We start from the raw sequence: 17,001 nt of genomic DNA, 5'->3' as shown, positions 1-17,001 counted from the left end.
AACTCCATGTTTACATTTTTACCCTCGTTACCTGAAGGGCTCTGTTGTGAAAGCTGCTGAAGAAACGGTCGAAGTGTTTCACTGCAGACGCAAATCCGTCATCAGCGGTGTCCACAGTCTTAAGAACAATCGTGGTTTTGAACAGCTGAGATTGCGATGCAGAGCATTTTGATGGAATCATAGATTCTGTTTGGGGATCCGTGTAAAACGGTCAACCCGAGGCCTTGTCATCGATGACATCTGGGACAATGAGCTAACCGCATTGCTGACTGCCGTCATCCGGTCTGAATTGACCATTTCACAGGCTTTTTCCCCCAATCTCTGGATACACTCCCAGTAGACCCTCCTCATGAAGGAGGATGGCAGTGTTATTTATTCAGTTTTCAGTTACAAAGACGTCACAGTTTTTGGGAGACACTGTCTGCATGTAAAGATATTATCACAAGAATCCATCTCAAATCCTAGGTGTAAACAACACGGCGCATGATGTGAGGCATGAATTTGCTTTATCCTTTTTGTCACATTGTAGGCTGTTGATTTAAATCCCCTAAAATAAAGCTGCTGTATTATTTAAAGCTTGACAAAAAGAAGTAAGAGGGCTTTGTATCGATATAATGGCGTAGAAACTGAACACCCTTCTTGCCAAAATCTCTTGCTGTTAATCCTTCGTGAAAAACTGCTTTTAAAAAAAAAAAAAAAAATGACATGCAGAGTTCCTAATTGGGATCAAAACGGTCAAATCTTCAGATGTATGTGATTTGGAAAAAATATATGCAGTTTTCCTCTTAATGTTAAATGAGTGAATGCCTTTCAGCATCACTCTGTGCTAATGAGGCCTAAAAGCCTAAATCTTTGTTGCTGTACATCTCTCCTTTCTCTCCCTCCCTCCCTCCCTCCCTCCCTCCCTCCCCGCGGTCTGTCTGTTGGTCTCTGTCTTTGCTCTGTTGCCATGGCACCTCAGCGCCTCACCTCTTCAATCTGTTTTTGTGTTCTTATTAAAGGCTTCATCACCTGAACCCGAAGCAGCACCAGCACTAGCAGCAAAGGGAGAAGAAGAGCCTGAATCACAAGATGAGGTTTTTGGTAAGATGTCAAAATAAATCCTTTTATTAGAAATGACGAGCATGCTGTGTGAACATCGCCGCCGACAAACTCCGAACATGCGTGTCTTCTGGCTTAATAACGCACACGCATTTTATGCAAATTCAACCCATTAAAGTGGTTTCTCCAGCATAAAACACTGTGGACTGCACTGAAATGTGTTGGCTCCAGGGTAGCTCAACCTGAAGTTTGAGCATTGAGTCCACTGGAACAGCCCCCCCCCAAACTCCCAGCCTGCTCATCCTCTGCTGTGACATTTGTTTACAGGAAGTTTGATCATTGGAAAAGTGAGCAGACGCCAACAAAAAGGGTTTTCATACACCAAAAGGTTTTTTTATTTGATTAGTTTCTCGGTTTTTCAGAGGTTTTCCCTTCGAGTCACAGCCACGTATGACCCGTTCGGGGTGAGAGGGCAGGGCTGCGAGTTCCTTTGTAATGCCGCCGCTCAGCAGGTGAGGGCAGAGTTTGACGTACAAGAACGAACCCATCTGCAGGTTTGCTCTGAGCCGACTGATTTCAGAGGGAGATGCTTTAAGAAATCAGGACGAGGGAGATAATTTGCGAGAATTACTCATGCGCATGGCCGCAGAATCCTTTTTTATTTTTCATTCTTTTTAAAGAAACAAATTCATCCATGATCCCTTAAAACTGACTGCCGGGATCTCGGCTGCAGTTTTTGCCCAAAGTGATGAGCAGAACATAAGCTCCTGGAAAGTTTATTTTGAATTACACGACTAGTTTCTTTCCTACTGTAAATGAAACTGTCAGTGTCTCCGACGCTTCCTGTTGGCACTTGTCAACTTCGATGTCAGCGGTGAAGCTGTGTGAATCTGCAGCTTCCATCACCACCCAGGGAGAAGGAAATTACTTTTTGTTTTCTTACTTCCCATACAATAGGCGCTAGAAGCTGACTATAAACTATAGAATCAAAATGTTTTTATCTTCCAATAACTCCCTGTTCCGGCAGTTTGACCAGTCTGTAAAGAGACATTTACCTTGATGCTGATCCTGTGAGTATGTGTTTATGAAAGAGTTAGAAAACCATGACCCGTTTATGGCTTATTGACAGGACATAAATAATGTGATCATTTCTAACATTTGTAATGTTTTTATCATCATTTCTGTCTGTTATGACCACTGCCACAAGTATCATCACAGCTACTGGGACGTTCCGTGTAAAGTCAAACCGGAATTCCCATGACAGCTTTTCCTTTTTTTTTTTTTCAGCCTCATGTCGACAGTTGAACTTATCCCAAATGTTTGACATATTCAGGTACAATTAGTTGAATTGTAGCTATGTTTTCAAAAAGGTTGGGACACCTTGATCAGCAGTGTGACAAATGTCATAACAATCCCCTCTTACAAGAGATCAAGCACCTTTCCATGCTACCAATGGTTGTTTTGGTTGATGTTAACCAAGCGTGCTCAATACTATAAACCAGCAATACTTAAACTGTGTTTAATTCAAGGTGTTGTTCTGAAAGAGCAACAAACTAAAGCATATACGTATTTTTCTGTTTTTCAACCAATCGACTTGTTGATTAGTCATGCTCATCTCTAAAATGTAATATTTCGGTCAGTGCTCCTAAAATCTGTATTTTTTAGTGTAAGTTCTCATAGTACGTCATAGTAGGGCCTCTGCATTGAAGCTCTGTGCAGCGTGGTTGGTTGTGAGTCTTTTACCTCACACTGAATGTTTGTGCAGGTTCCACAGAGGTCCAACTTAGCGAGCTTTCGTGCCTCAACTCTAAAACGAACTGAGCCTAGTTTGGATCCCAATAAATGGCTCACAAATCCTTTTTAATAAAGTAAAAAAGAAAAAGACAACCTTTGTGGACTCAGATTGTATCCCTGCCCTGATTACTGCATTTGTGTGCATGTTTGTGCACTTGTGGGCGTCACATTTGAATAATTTCAATCACCGCTTAACATCACATACAATGTGTTGGACTTTAAGTCTCAAACATAGTCAACATGGTATCGAGTGATTACGCGAGTTGTTTATACTTCATTACGAGGTGTAAGGCACAAATTGATTGGTTTTCCAAAGGTCTTTATTGAGTTAATATTATGCGTGACGAATTAATCCGATGCTTGATTGAACTATTATGAGCCCGTGGTAATGTGAGGTCACAGCAGCTTGTTTGAGATGGGGATTGTGCCTCTGCATGCAGCAACGGAGAGTCGTAACTCTCTCCTGTTCTTCTTACTGATAATTAGCAGGAAGGTTGTACAGTGAAGGGGCTGCATCTGATTGATCCACTCGATCCTCTTCTCCCACAGCGCCATCTGTAATTAATGTCCCACCTGTTAAAAACTTGTCATCAATCAGCAGGGAACAGACTCGGAGGCTCCACTGCTGACACAAGTTATAATTCAGAGCAGTCGCCCACACAGTTTGTGTGATAACGTAGCGGTCAGGCACTGTCATGAAATTATGTAAAATAGAGTGGCTCACTCTGAAGTCACCACGCTTGCTTATTGCTTACATTGTTTATTGGCCTGGCCTTGAATATACAATGATGAAACCTGGGGAAACTGTATATTTCTTTTACCCTTCTGTCTCCTTGTTGCCTTCAGTCTCCTCACAGTGGTGCTTCTGGGAGCTCATGATTAAAATGAATAAATTAGGAGGGGTTTAAGTGATAAAAACGTGATCGGACTGCAGTGTCTGCCTCGCTGGTTCAGGTTCTTTAAGTTCAAAGTGAACATTCCGGGTTTGTACCTCTTCCATAGAAATAACTAGCTTTTTTAAATTGATTAATCTTTTAAATGAAGACTGGAGTTAAAGAGCGAGTTGTCTTCATGAGGCTTCGGCAGAGGGAGAAGGAAAAACTGCAACGCATGGCAGAAATGATGGAATCACCACCACTTTTTTAAAGTAATAAGATAGAGGCATTCATTTAGGGCTCACCCAGTCATGAAGGGGCAAAAGGAAAGAATCATGAGTGAAAGTTCGAACGTTACACACCTCCTCCAGCTTTTATGACGTTTGAATTATTTGAGGACTAATGAAAAACAATGTTCTTCATCAACCAGGTTCCAACTTTCTTGTGTAGCAGTTGACACGGTTGACTTTTCTGGATGTAAACGACATTTTCCCTTTTTCTGCTGTCCATTTTCTATTTTCAAGGCACATTGTTCTTCTGACGTCTTCCACGGTCAACCTGTGCGTTTCCCTTTTACAACTTTCCTGCTCCAGATTTTAGACACAGCTGACTGGGACCAACCGCCGTCTTGTTTCTCACTGAGCTGAATGACTTCCTGCACCATTTCCACTGTCAGCTCAACTGTCGGGGCCATGTTTCCTGCCAGTCAGCCAGGTGCAGCAGCTCATTAGGCTCTGCAAGAACCCTCTTATAACTGCAGACTCATTTGCATGTTAAGACTTGTGCAGGTCTTTGTTTTAGAAATGCAAATAACGAGACGATTCCTTAATTTTTCTACTGATTCTAATGATTCTGTAGCTAGACAAAAAAAGCAAAAATTGCAAAGATTTTATAAGAGTCTTTAAGGATGTCTTAGGAAGAATGTTAAGCTATTAAATATTAATGTTTTGTGTCATAGAAGTTGTAAAAACTCTAACATGGTGTATTTTTACTGATGTTATGGATCAAAAATCTGCTTCTGTGCATCTCGATAAGATGCTTAATGTTTAACTGGTGCTTTGCTGAATGATGTTGCATAAAGTCCCATTTTCTCTTCAGTTTCTAACTCAGTACTATGGGATGTAGGGTGTGTTTAAAACCTGTGCTCAAGTAATTTAGTGCCATTAGGTAGATCCAGAGTGCAGGCAAAGAGTGCTTTATGACGAGGAGCTTAGCTGTCTTATTGGAGCATCTTTTGGTACAACTATCATCAGCAGGCGTCAATGCTCTTCTCGAAATGTCCAGCGTCTGGGATTGTCTCCATGCCGCTCTTCCTGTTTGCGCTGCTTTTTTCACTGAAGGGCAAACACTACCTTCAGCTGGGCGGCTGTTAAAAGCCCATTATGAGTCCATTACCTGTCCCAGGCTGCAGCAGGCCCTGCCTCAGTAAAACAGACCCCCTGTATCTGTATGTCTGCCTTTTCCATCTCGACTCAGTCTGGGTTACTCTTTCAAATCTGGGTTGCCTTTCCAAAGATTTAATTTTACACTGAGCCCAGAAGTTCTGAGCACACAGTGGAGGTGGACTGTCGCTGTGGGACAGCAGGTACACGTGCAGCTCAGTCGTGCTTCTGGTCGGTTGGTTGGAACGCACACTTAAGGTGCCGCTCCAATCATAATCCACATAATGACATTCACAGTTGAGTTGTTTCAGCCTATTTTCTAGGATGCCACAGCTGCTACTTTACTATTATACATTTATTATTATACTGTGAATGTCAGTGATCCCAGGCTTTGTTTTCTAACATTATAAACATGCTAAGAGATGGGCATCGTTGAGATTTCATTCTTTTTTTCTTTATCTTTTTAAGTCCATTTTGAGTGGTTTTGGAGAGTATTGCTTCATCTCTGCCAGAGAATATATAGGTCGACTTAGCACAAACACGTTTTACTGTTCAGACTGAACAACTCAAGATTCAAATGTGGTTTGTGTTCTCATTTTACAGATAATTTCTAAAATCCTGTGGCTCGAAAAGAAAGAGAGACATCCGCCTTGTGGCTATGATCTCTGTGGGGTATTACCTGCTCACCGTGTATTCTCAACTGGTCAGAAAATCCCAAGAACTAGCCGCAAATGCGGTCACCGGTATCAGCGTGCTCTGTGAGCTCTTTGCTCCAGGGCGTGATGGTCTGTTTCTATTGGTGACATGTCCGGCTTCTCTACGCCACTTTTGTTGTATCGTGTAACAAATTTGTAGTGCACTAGGATAGTGAATGAAAAGTTTCTATTTAAATTGCCGGTTCACTACGTTATGGACTATGTACTGAAAACAGCATCTGCCTTCGAGATCTCAATCCAACTGAGCCTCTGTGGGTTCATGAGGCGACTTAAAGTATCTGCTCCTAACGTCTTGGAGGCAGAGGACATTTGGTACCTTTGCAGGTGTTGTGCAGTCCGTGCCTCAGTGAGTCACAGTGATGTCATTAGGCCTATGTGCATAAGAGTAACGGGGTTTTGTAGTTTTTTTTGGAACACTTGGCTCGAAAAGATGGTCTTTTCTTTGTAATTAGAGGGCTTTGTCGTTTCAGTCTCATCCTATGAAGTAAGACATATTATCTAAGATAACACAAGAAAGCGCATGACTATACAGGATAAGCCCTGTTTTCAAAGAGTATTGGTATTAAAGAACCCATACGGTGCTCATTTATAGGTGCTTCATTTTAATTTTGGGATCTAGTAGAACAGGTTTAAACATGGTATGGTTCAGAAATAACTTTATTTTCTTGATACTGTTCAATGCTGTTTTACATTTTGTTTACCTCTGTCGATATGCTCTATTTTAGCTCCTTTAAGAAGAAGAAGAAGAAGAAGATGTCCTTTGGTTCGGGGTTTGGGCTTTGTAGCCATGCAGATTTTTTACATGCAAAAAAAACGTATAGAACTCTGAAAGAAATTTTAAAAAAAACAAACAAACAAACAAACTGCACGAAATTGCCACTTTCAAGGAGTGAAAATGTGTTTTTCTCATTTTTCCTTTGTATATTTTTGCCACTCTTGATGTCAAAGTCAAACTGTGACAGAATGAAATCGGGCTTCACCGCAGGAAGGAGAGGAGAGACAGGCAGCAGATAAATGTTTCCCTGCAGCGGATCAGAGAGGGAGCTCGCAGCTGACTTGTTGATGGCTCACACACTATGACACTACGCATGTACGGCGAGATCAGACGGCACAGAGCGTGCAGTCATGGGAATAAAGAAAGGGAACAAATACATGCTCTTTCAGCTCCAAGGTGATCAAAGCATTGCACTTTCTGAAAGCATCAACACCGATAACCGAAGAACACAACGAACGAGCCAATTAATGACACTCGCTTTGTGAACAAAAAAAACACACATATTTCATCAATACCACTTATTTCAAATAGCTTTAAGGGTCTCAGTTGCTCTTCGGGTTTTCTTTATGGCCCTTTTTTTTTAATCATTACAGAATTGATCAAATTAACTTGGTCCTCTCAGCAGATAAATGAAACTCAGTGATCTTTGTTATAGTTTGAAAAGAGCCCGGTTACAAAATAATTTTTCCAGAAGAATCCAATACTGTGGAATGAAGTGTCTCCTCAGAGAAACCCACTAAAATGGAACCAAGCCTGCACTGGTCCAATCTATGTTTTCTGTTTTGTAGAACCAGAACAGTGTTTTTCTTTTCTTTTTTTTAAGGAACAACAAGCAGCTTGTGTAGCTTTGGACAAAATATGGTGAGACACAGTTCCCTGAAAAACAGGCCCAGATGAGTTCTATCAGTGTAATGAATGGATATGGGCATGAGCCAGTTATCACTTATTTCATAGGCGACGTGCATCCCCTCTAATTGCATTTGGGACTTACGGGCTACTCTTGAAATATTGAGGGTGGAACAGGCTGCTGCAGATCGCATTGATTTGCTTTGAGCCTGATGAGTTTCGTCAGAGTGCCCTCTTTTCGGGCCGATGGGGAGCAGGAGGAGGTCTGAGATCCGTCCACTTCGCTGTCTGTTCGTTACTAACACTGTAGAGCAGCCTCCGAAAAGAGCCTTAATAAAAACAGATCCAGATCATTTTCTTTAGAAATTCAATTTACCCTCATGAAGTCTTTTTAAAAAAAAATAAAAAATTTCTTCACATATTTGATTTCTGGTTTTGTTTCTGGACGATGAAATTAAAGCAGATTTGTGTGCGACAGTTACAGACATGCCCTTCGTCTGCTTGCCTCTGTAATGATGTCACTTTCTTCCTCACCCTGCCGGTTTCGCTGTTTGCACTAAGCACCTAATGTCATATTCCTCCAGAGAATAAAGGAGCCAAACAAGTGAACTTTAACTTATATTTTTCCTTTTCTTTGGTGGATTTTGGCCCCATCGTCCTACCCAACAGCTCCACAGGCTGAAAGATGAGACAGCTTTCTTTAGAATGGCACCGCTGAATATGAGTAGAACAGGTCTGTTATTATTTCCTTCAGAAAAAAAAGAAATATGCTGTTGTATAATCTGATGAGAGTCATTCCATAAAGTGGATCCACATGCTGCTTTGGCTAATTTAACATATTTTAAAATAGCAGAGTTTGCACGTGGACTTTAGACGTGTGTTTGTGCTGTATGTTGTCACTTAGATTGTGCGAGCATTGCTGACTGTGCATACAACACAGTATTGAGACTATGTGTGAAAGTGCAGAGGCTCGGTCATTTGTCTCCGTGGCGGAGAGCGACTCGAGCTGGTACGGGCCCTGGCACTGCCAACACCTCTCCAGCCCCCACTGAAGCTCTGATTGTTAAAGAGCAGCATCCATCACTGGACCAGTGTTCTTCGGTTTGACACCATTGTTCAGAGTCTCCCTCTGTGTCCCCTCTCTCTTCTTGCTCTCTCTCCTCTGATCTCTTTTTCTTTCTTTCTTCCTCTCCATCTCATCTAGTACGAGCAAATGAATCGCTCAGAAATGTGACGGCTTTACTGCCGATCCTCCGTGCGTTTATTCAAACACGTTTAGCACCTCTTCTGCACGCCGCCTCTGCCCACTTTCTGTGCGTTTGTGGGCCATGTTGTAAGAGACTGTGCCTCAGTTGGGCCATGAGTTCAGGAGAGCACGTCATCTGGCTTCGACCATCTGGCAGGACAATCACTGAGTGTGTGTGTGCATGTGTTAGCAGCTGGGTCTGTGGCCACAGAAAAAAACCCACAGGGGAGGAGATGATGGGTGACCAAGAGAGTACAGAAGCGCTACCATAACTAACTACATCCCATATGTCAGACAAGATGTACTGGAGCCCTTTCCTGTTGGAGAAAAACAACAAACTCCACTGAAAATGGAAGTGGAGCTGTGGATAAGCACAACATCCATCTCAGGTTATGTCTGTGTTCGGTGAACATGGATTACAGAACAACTCCAGACTATTTTCACCCTACAAGAGCTATTGTTTCCTGTTAGAAATTTTAGGAGTCTCTCTTTTTTTCTTTTTTTTTTTCTTGTCAAAGCATCAGTTTAAGATGGAAAAAAATAGAAATTTGTTGTGGGATAATTTAACTTAAGGCAAATGGTTGACATGTTAGACTTCGTCAAGGATAGATAAGACAGGCTAACTAACCACATCCCGAATGTCAGTTCTTTTATCTTTTTACTTCTCAATCAGTCTGTGATGACTCCAAAGCATCACTCACTTGCTCACTCACTCGTGTTGTAAGTCAGATTCATTTTAACTCTGTTCTTTTCGATCAATTCAGCGTGACCCCTGATTTCAGTAAAAAGCGGCACTTTCTTTGAAGTCCTGTGGGCCGTAATGAGCGTTATCGTCGATCCAGTTTCTTGTGCAGACGGTGTTATTACACTCCTATCTTTACAAAGCTGCTGGCAGAGGAGCTGAGCATTGTTCATGCTTCCTTCTGCTGATGTGCTTTACGTGTGTTGAATGTTTTCCCGTCCAGTGAGGAAGACTCACTGAGACCACACAGAGAGCAGTAACCTCCAAACACAACACAGCGATCAAATTCCCATCACATGTTACGCCATGTCAGTGACATTTGACAAAAACTGAGCCAGAGTGTGGAAAAACCCTCCACCCTCACTGTTTCAATACGAACTAAGAGGGTAAATAGCAGCTCGGTGCTGCTAATCGAATGCATTTGATTAACTAATGACAAGTAAGTCTGAGCAAGTTTTGGTCTGGTGCATTCAGGTGGGTGATAAAAAAAAAATACCAACGGAGATGTTGCCCATTAAACCTGGAAGGCATACAGTATAAGGCCATTTCCAAACTGTTCTGAGTCCATCATTCCACAGTGACTAAGATTATTCACAAGTGGAAAAAGGAGTGGACGTCGCAGTATGTTCACCCTGAGGGCTACTGATAAAGATTTGTTTTTATAATCACTGTTGTGGAAGCTTTGAACCACGGCATGCATAGTTTTGGTAAAATGGTGGTTTTCTTTGAGCCAAACTGACTGTATGTGATGGAGATGGTTACGATTGGCTTCAAATCCTCCTCACGTGTCTGCCTTTTCGAGGCTGATTTTTAGTTCACACCAGAGCAACTTTTCCCTGTGAGCAGAACTGATGTAAAGCTGGGAACGTGCGTCATTTCCAAACAACGACCCAAGAAAAGAACTGTTTTTGGGGTGAAGGGGTACCTCTATTTAAGTGCTTCTTCAATGCTTTGTGGACGCACCTGTTTTTAGAGCTGTCCAGAATGACAGGAGAAAACAGCTGTCCTGCTTAATTAGGGCCCACTTCAGCCCACCCTCCACCGGAAAATGAAGCAGTCCCACATCAGTGCATTTACTGGCATGTGCTCTGCTGCAGCATAAACCTTTAATCTCTCCCAGTGTGTGAAAACACTGGATCGCCTCTTTGTTTTCGGTTCCGTTTGACGGAGCAAAATGTTCCCATGCAGCGAGCACTTTAAGAAATATGATTAACAATTGTTACAACAGCAGAAATAACAAAGCTTATTGTGTCCACTGAAGGCTTTTACTAAACCCTCCAGCTGGCTCGAGGTAATTAGTGATACGAATAAATGTGTTTTGGCCCTTTTGGCTCCGTCTGCTTCTTAGCCCGGGCTGAGCAATCATCATCTCGGGTCAAAAAATGTCATTTAGTGTAAATCCAGCATTACAATGTGAGCAAACAGTAACAGTGAGATGTAGCCTGAATATTTGGCTAATGGCTCTGAACAGATGTTTTGTCGTTCTCTCTATTTTAGTTGAACTGATATGAGAGAAAACATGCAAGTCTCTGATATACTTCTGTTAGGTAAAGCTAGAGTCATGTAAACAATACAGATGGAATACGGTCACAGTTTCTCAGACAGCAAATCAATAAGAGGCGCAGGGGGTAATGAAAGTTCCCCTCACAGCTGCTGGGAACACATGCAGCCGCTGGGTATGATGGAGCTTACAGCACTGGGAGCAAACAGAGATCAAAGTAACTGTTAAAATGCCTCATTGTTTGCTTTGGAATCTGAGGATTTACTTTGTTTCGATTTGACATGACAGAGAAAGATGTTGGTATGAATCTCGCCGCCACAGACTGAGCAGACTGGTCCCTCGTGAATCACATCCTTCCCCACATTTACAGTGGCAGTTTAAAGTGAAGGTCCAGGTCATGGAGTGGCTCTGCTGTCACTCTTATCTCCTCCGTTAAAATCTCTGGAGGACTAACGTCCTGAATGCCAGTTGGGGTGACAGAGACAGAGGATGTCTTTTTTTCCGCCGAGCCTGTGGGTGTTCAGAGCCAGCATGAATGCAGCGGCAGAGGGATTTTTGCCCCTGGGTGGGAGGGTTGGCCCCAAGCCACATAGCAATGGATGTTTTTTGTTTTTTTTCCAGAGGAATGCTTCCCGCGCCTCTGTCCCACCACAGTCCTTGTTGTTGTCCCAGATGCTTGGCTGCACATCCTTTTCACCCCAAAGAAGAGGAGGAAAAAATGAGGAGATTAGGGCCCACTCCCTGCATACCTCCTCCCTCCTAGAGGCTGATATTTCTGCTCTCCATTTCTACACTGAACAAATCAAACACGCCATTCGTGCCGTCTTGACCCAACTATTGAACTGAGATCATGCAGAAGACAGAGGGGTGATGGCAGTTGATTTGGGCCGACTGTATCAACTGTTCCCTATAATTTCACCAGCATCAGGCACTTAATTGTTCTTACTCTCGTCTTGGAGTTGTCCTGTTGAGTTATTCACCATGAGGTAGCAGGCTGTTATCTGGTCATACACAAACTGCAATAGTTTCTGGGCTGTATTATAAGCATCGGGGGAGAAAAAACCTGCTGAATGAGGCCGCTATCTCTTGATGCTGATAAAAGCAGGCGTCTGGAGGAATATACTTGAGAGCATGCATTTCATGTCCTGACCTTCCCGACTTCTCGACTTCTCTGGTGGTTTAAAGACCCCTCTGCTCAGCCTGTGAAGGAGGGGGATTCAGAAACTGCCATTATCTTGGGCTTTCAACCCATGAATAAATCCAGTATTTATGAAAGAGGCCAACAGAGTGAAGTGAGCAAACTCGCAGGAGACTCTTCTCTCAGCTTCACTGTGAAAAAAGACTGCAGAAATAGTCCCTATCGGTGCTTAGAAGTTGCTTTCTTTTTTGCATAATGACTATGCTCAGCCATGCAGATTAAAGGGGGAGAGATGATTGAACTAAGAAAACCTGCATGTGAACTGCTCGATTGTCTTCTCTTTTCCATTTTCCCAAACAGCCTCTGAGGCTCAAATATAAGCTGTGAAATCGGTGACATCAAATCACACTGAAACTGCTCTCAACTGTGAAGGTGAGCAGCACAGACAGTTGTGATAAATGAATAAGGTCAGGTGTTCTCAAGGTTTCATTTGGTCCCGTTTAGGAGCTGATTGATTCCCATCATTAAACTAAAGGGTAGATCAGAGGGTGTGGGTGAAACAAGTAGATAGATGTCGAGTGTATGGCGAGCTAAAATGTCAGCATACTGGGAAATGCTCACCAGCACACGGTGAAGTAAGAGCCGTTTTCACACGTGGCGTGGAGCCCAAAAATCTTTCCCGACTATATCCAGGGGCTTCATACAAGAGCGAAAATTTGTGAATTTGGACAGCTCCCTCGTATGAAGTTCAGACGATGAGACAGTGTGTAAAATATAAACTACACTCTTACTGTTACCCTCATTTCATTTTATATTGCTTGGGAAATTAAAAGTAGGTGCAGTTATTTATTGAAGTGTGCAAATCTATATGAAAAAACAGGATATAAGGCAAAAACAGTGTAGAATTCTAACAAGCCTGAAACACAGTATTTCTTCTTCAGATATAAAGAAATTAGGCGTGGCTCAAGACTTCTGAACAGTAATCAACTTGTGTGTAATATTAGCACCAATGTAAAACTATCATGATGAACACGTCTGTAGGCTTGTTCTGTTTGCATGAAGCCCTTCTTCCTGTATATCTTATCGTTAGAATACATCCGACATTGTCCGACCTATTAGCGCTGTAAACCTTCTGTCTATACCAACACGATTCGTTGCACACTGTCCAAAGTTTTTGTGTGAAAACAGCTTCTGCAGGTGACTTCAGAGGATGTGAGGTTATCTCTGCTTTTTTGGCTCATCTTATAAGAAGCCCTGTGAGAGCTGACAGGCTGCACAGGAGAAAGACTTTTAACAGGAGCAAGGATTATCAGTGGCGTACTGTATTACTGAAAATGTATCTTTTAAAAAGAAAAAAAGCAGCCGTGTGAGGCTGTTTTCAGGGGAAACGGCTCCTATAAACCAGCCAGTGAGGACTTTGTCTTCCCCGTTTTATTATCGGTTATGTTACAGTACATTAATTGCACATATGGATGGGCAAGTGGTCATATGCCAGGATACGGCTTTAATCCTCTGTCTCTATCCACTCAGTCCACTTACACTCTGTCACATTTTCTGCATGGATCAGAAACTGTTTTTCATTCCAGTTGAACCGTCTCACACAATAAATATCTGGGCTGCAGACAGATTACAGTAAACGGTGGAAAAACAGCTGATACAGTCAAACGGAAAGGAATCCCCGTTCCCTCATCTGATATTTATTTCAAAGTGTCACTGAAAACCAACAGCGTGTCAGCAGCACCGACACTTATCTTATACAGTGTACAGTGGGTGGTAATAAACACAAGTAACAGTCTTTATCTTCACTGTGCAGGTACAGAGGCCATCAAAAGGAGAGATCCAAAAAAAAAAAGTCACTCGAAGATGACTCGTGCATGGATTAAAAAAAGTTGTTTGAGTCTTTAAAATAGCCACGTACATTTCACTTTGTAATCTGCCATCCACCATCATTAGTCAGGGGAAACCGGGTGGGGTTTTTCCAGAAAAAAAGAGTTGGAAAACATGTAATGATTGGCCTCAAATGTCAGCACATTAGTTCAGAAACGAAGGAGTCACTGAGTGACCGTGCTTTGAATGCACACCGGTAGTCAGCTAATTTCCATTTACTCATCAGCACATAACCTTTCCTCTGGTCAGACTTGACCAGCGTTCGGTCAATATTATGCAGGAGCATTATTGACCGTGGAGGTCTGTTTAAAGTTGATCCATGTCATGATGTTTTTCTCTCTGCAGTTTGTGTTTTATTGGTATTCCAGCGGTGGATGGCAGTGTGGCTGGGCTGAGAGAACAGAGCAACAGATGATGGATGGTGGAAATTTAAGAGGCCTAGTGGGCAGGCCACTAAAGGGTAGAAAAACAACCGCTCTCTTATTTATTCCTCTCCGTAGAGTGAAGTAGCAGCCACTGAGAGGACAGCTTGGTAATAAAACATATTTACTGCTGGTAACAAGAAGTGATGAGTTGCATTATCTTACAGATTTTTTACTGTTAGCAGATAAATTAGATGGGATCATGATCATTTTATGAGGCTGTGCCTCTGTGGATGACAATAGGGTTTCATAAACAGTGTTGCAACGTAGACAGAGCGAACCTCAGCTGCCTTCCTGCAGCTCCTCCTGTCCCCGAACACTTTCCGGACTCGTGCATCCCCAGAGAAAGAAACCAAACATCGAAACTCCTTACAAACTTTGGTGCTGCGGTGCTTAAAGTTGCACCTTAAACAAATGAGCTGAATTGATTATGCTATTCAGCGGCTGTCCCTGTGGAAAAGTCATAGATTCAAACAACACATCGAGCAATCAGTTCTTTTAAATCAGCCTCACTGCTGGCTCTGGCAGGCCATGCTGCCTGCTCATAAACTCGAGGGGAGAAACGTGGAAGCATAACGGTTGGTGGGTTTGGTTGAGGATATGCGTTTGTCTTTTTTTCTTTTTTTTTTGCTTTTGCATGGCTTGAACTGCATTTAAAATGTTTTCAGGCCAGTGAAGTTGAAAGAAAATCAGCCTTGTTAATGGTGCGCAGGAACTCTTACGAAGAAGCAGCATTATGGACAAACCACAGCACCCACCTGATGGCATTGATTAGAACTTTGGGAAATTAAGCTGCGTGTGCACAAGATACTTTTTTTTGGCATAAAATGCCATATTCGAGTAGGTTGAGATACCTGAGAAATGCTGAAATGGAAACTGTGGGTGAGATTTAGCTTAAGAGGACAGCAAACCTCTGTCCAGCTGCCTGGGAAAAGATTAAGAGCTGGACGGTTACCTTTTCTGCTTTATCACACATGAAGTAAAGAGAAAGCTGTAACTATGTACGATTCCTGGACCGACACTGATCTGCCTCAGAGACAATGACACAAACTTCCCAGTGATGGGAACACCACATTCAGTACTGACTGGACTTAAAATCCAAAGCAGATTGCACCATATAGAGTATGGAGCCATATAGACTGAATGTTATGTCTGATTAATAGCTCAGTTTAACTTCTGTGAAAGAAAAAAAAGGCTGCTTTGTATCACCATCCCTCATTTTCTCCTCCTGATAAGCAAGCAACATAAAGTGTTGAACCTTCTCCAATAAAAGGTGTTTTGACAGAGGCATAGTTACTAGTCGAGGTCTTTGGAGGAGTGATATTGAACGGCAAACTCCTCGCAGCTTCTCTCTCCTACTCAGTCATCTGAGTAACGTCTGCATCAACTCTCATTTGATAGATGAATTCAAATCCCACCACGGGGGGAATGTGAGCATAAGAACTCATTGGATCTGTTGCTTTTGTAGTGATTCCATCTAAAATTGTTACAAATCGAAGTGCAGTTTCTTCCCAGCTAAGAACCAGAGCGGGCTCTGCTTCCACAACGAGGAGCGTCGGAGCCCTCGGGTCCCAAATCAGATAAGTGTCACCGTGCATCGAGTTGAAAATCCATACTTATAGGAGTTATTTTAGTGACACTGGGCCCTTTGTTCTCTCTGTAATAACTATGCAGCTCTGACAACGGACCTCTGTTTGAGCCAGTGTTAGCATGCAGATTCTCTGGTGTAGTGCTACACCATTTCTGTCAGTACATTGGGTATATTGTTTCAGTGGGAGGAATGCACTGGATGTCCTCTGCTGTGGGAGCTGGCCAGTTTAATGGATTGCTGTCAAACTGGACGATTCAAGAACAGGCGTATTTCCATGTCAGTGGCACTATACAACTTTGCATTCATTTCCATAACATTCCAGGCAGACGGGAGCTAATGCGTGACACTGTCACACAAACATAAGCATGTCCAGTAGACCGGTGGCCATTATAATGTAAATGACGTGCTCGCTTTTGTAAAAGGAGACACAGTTTTGGCCTCAGTTCAGTCTTTTTTTGTTGTTGTTGTAAGAAATGAATATGATTAGTGTGCAGAGTGAGATGAAGCTGGAATTAGGAAGTAAACCAGCTACAGCGTTGCTTCTATTCAGAGGCAGCGTGTCCTCGTGTCTTCAAGCTCAGCAGGTGAGCTTCATTCCAGCTAAAAGGAGAAATATTAGCTCTGCTGGTCTCGACCTCAGCAGAAAGGGTCGGGTTCTGTCAAAAGAGCCCATTGTGTTGCTCTGTTTTTTTTCTGTGCCATGCGGGCCCATAGATGACCCTTGTTGTTTCTGCGCAGGCCTGGGTGAGGCAGATGCGAACCAGAACAATGGCTGCGTCTCGGAGAAGCCGGCGGTGACTGACTCCACGGGCGCTGAGGGCCCCCGCGAGCCCTGGACCCCCGCCAGCACAGCTGACCCTGACGCTGCCACACCACGCCCCCACCTGGTCCGCCTCTTCTCCCGAGATGCCCCGGGCCGAGAGGACAACACCTTCAAAGAGCGACCCTCCGAATCGGACGAGCTGCAGACCATCCAGGAGCACAGCGGAGCGGCTTCAGAGTGCGGGTCGGAGAGTCCGGAACAGGACCTAGAATAGGCTAGCTT

The 17,001-nt window shown here is 43.1% G+C and overlaps 1 protein-coding gene across 2 annotated transcripts in view; it reads left to right on the top strand.

Annotated features, from left to right (window-relative positions):
* The window catches only part of LOC140316794 (myelin basic protein-like), a 42,317-nt gene extending 25,324 nt beyond the window's left edge, over positions 1-16,993 (top strand). For both annotated transcript variants that reach the window (XM_072394767.1, XM_072394766.1), the window contains 2 exons: positions 1,002-1,083; positions 16,695-16,993. In XM_072394767.1, the coding sequence (XP_072250868.1) occupies positions 1,002-1,083; positions 16,695-16,993 (381 nt within the window). The remainder of the gene's footprint in view (positions 1-1,001; positions 1,084-16,694) is intronic.
* The last annotated feature ends 8 nt before the right edge of the window (positions 16,994-17,001 follow it).

This window comes from Leuresthes tenuis, unplaced genomic scaffold (genome assembly GCF_036924035.1).
Source record: "Leuresthes tenuis unplaced genomic scaffold, fLeuTen1.0.hap1 SCAF_10, whole genome shotgun sequence".
Classification (NCBI taxonomy): domain Eukaryota; kingdom Metazoa; phylum Chordata; class Actinopteri; order Atheriniformes; family Atherinopsidae; genus Leuresthes; species Leuresthes tenuis.
This window is presented reverse-complemented; position numbering and strand designations above follow the sequence as displayed.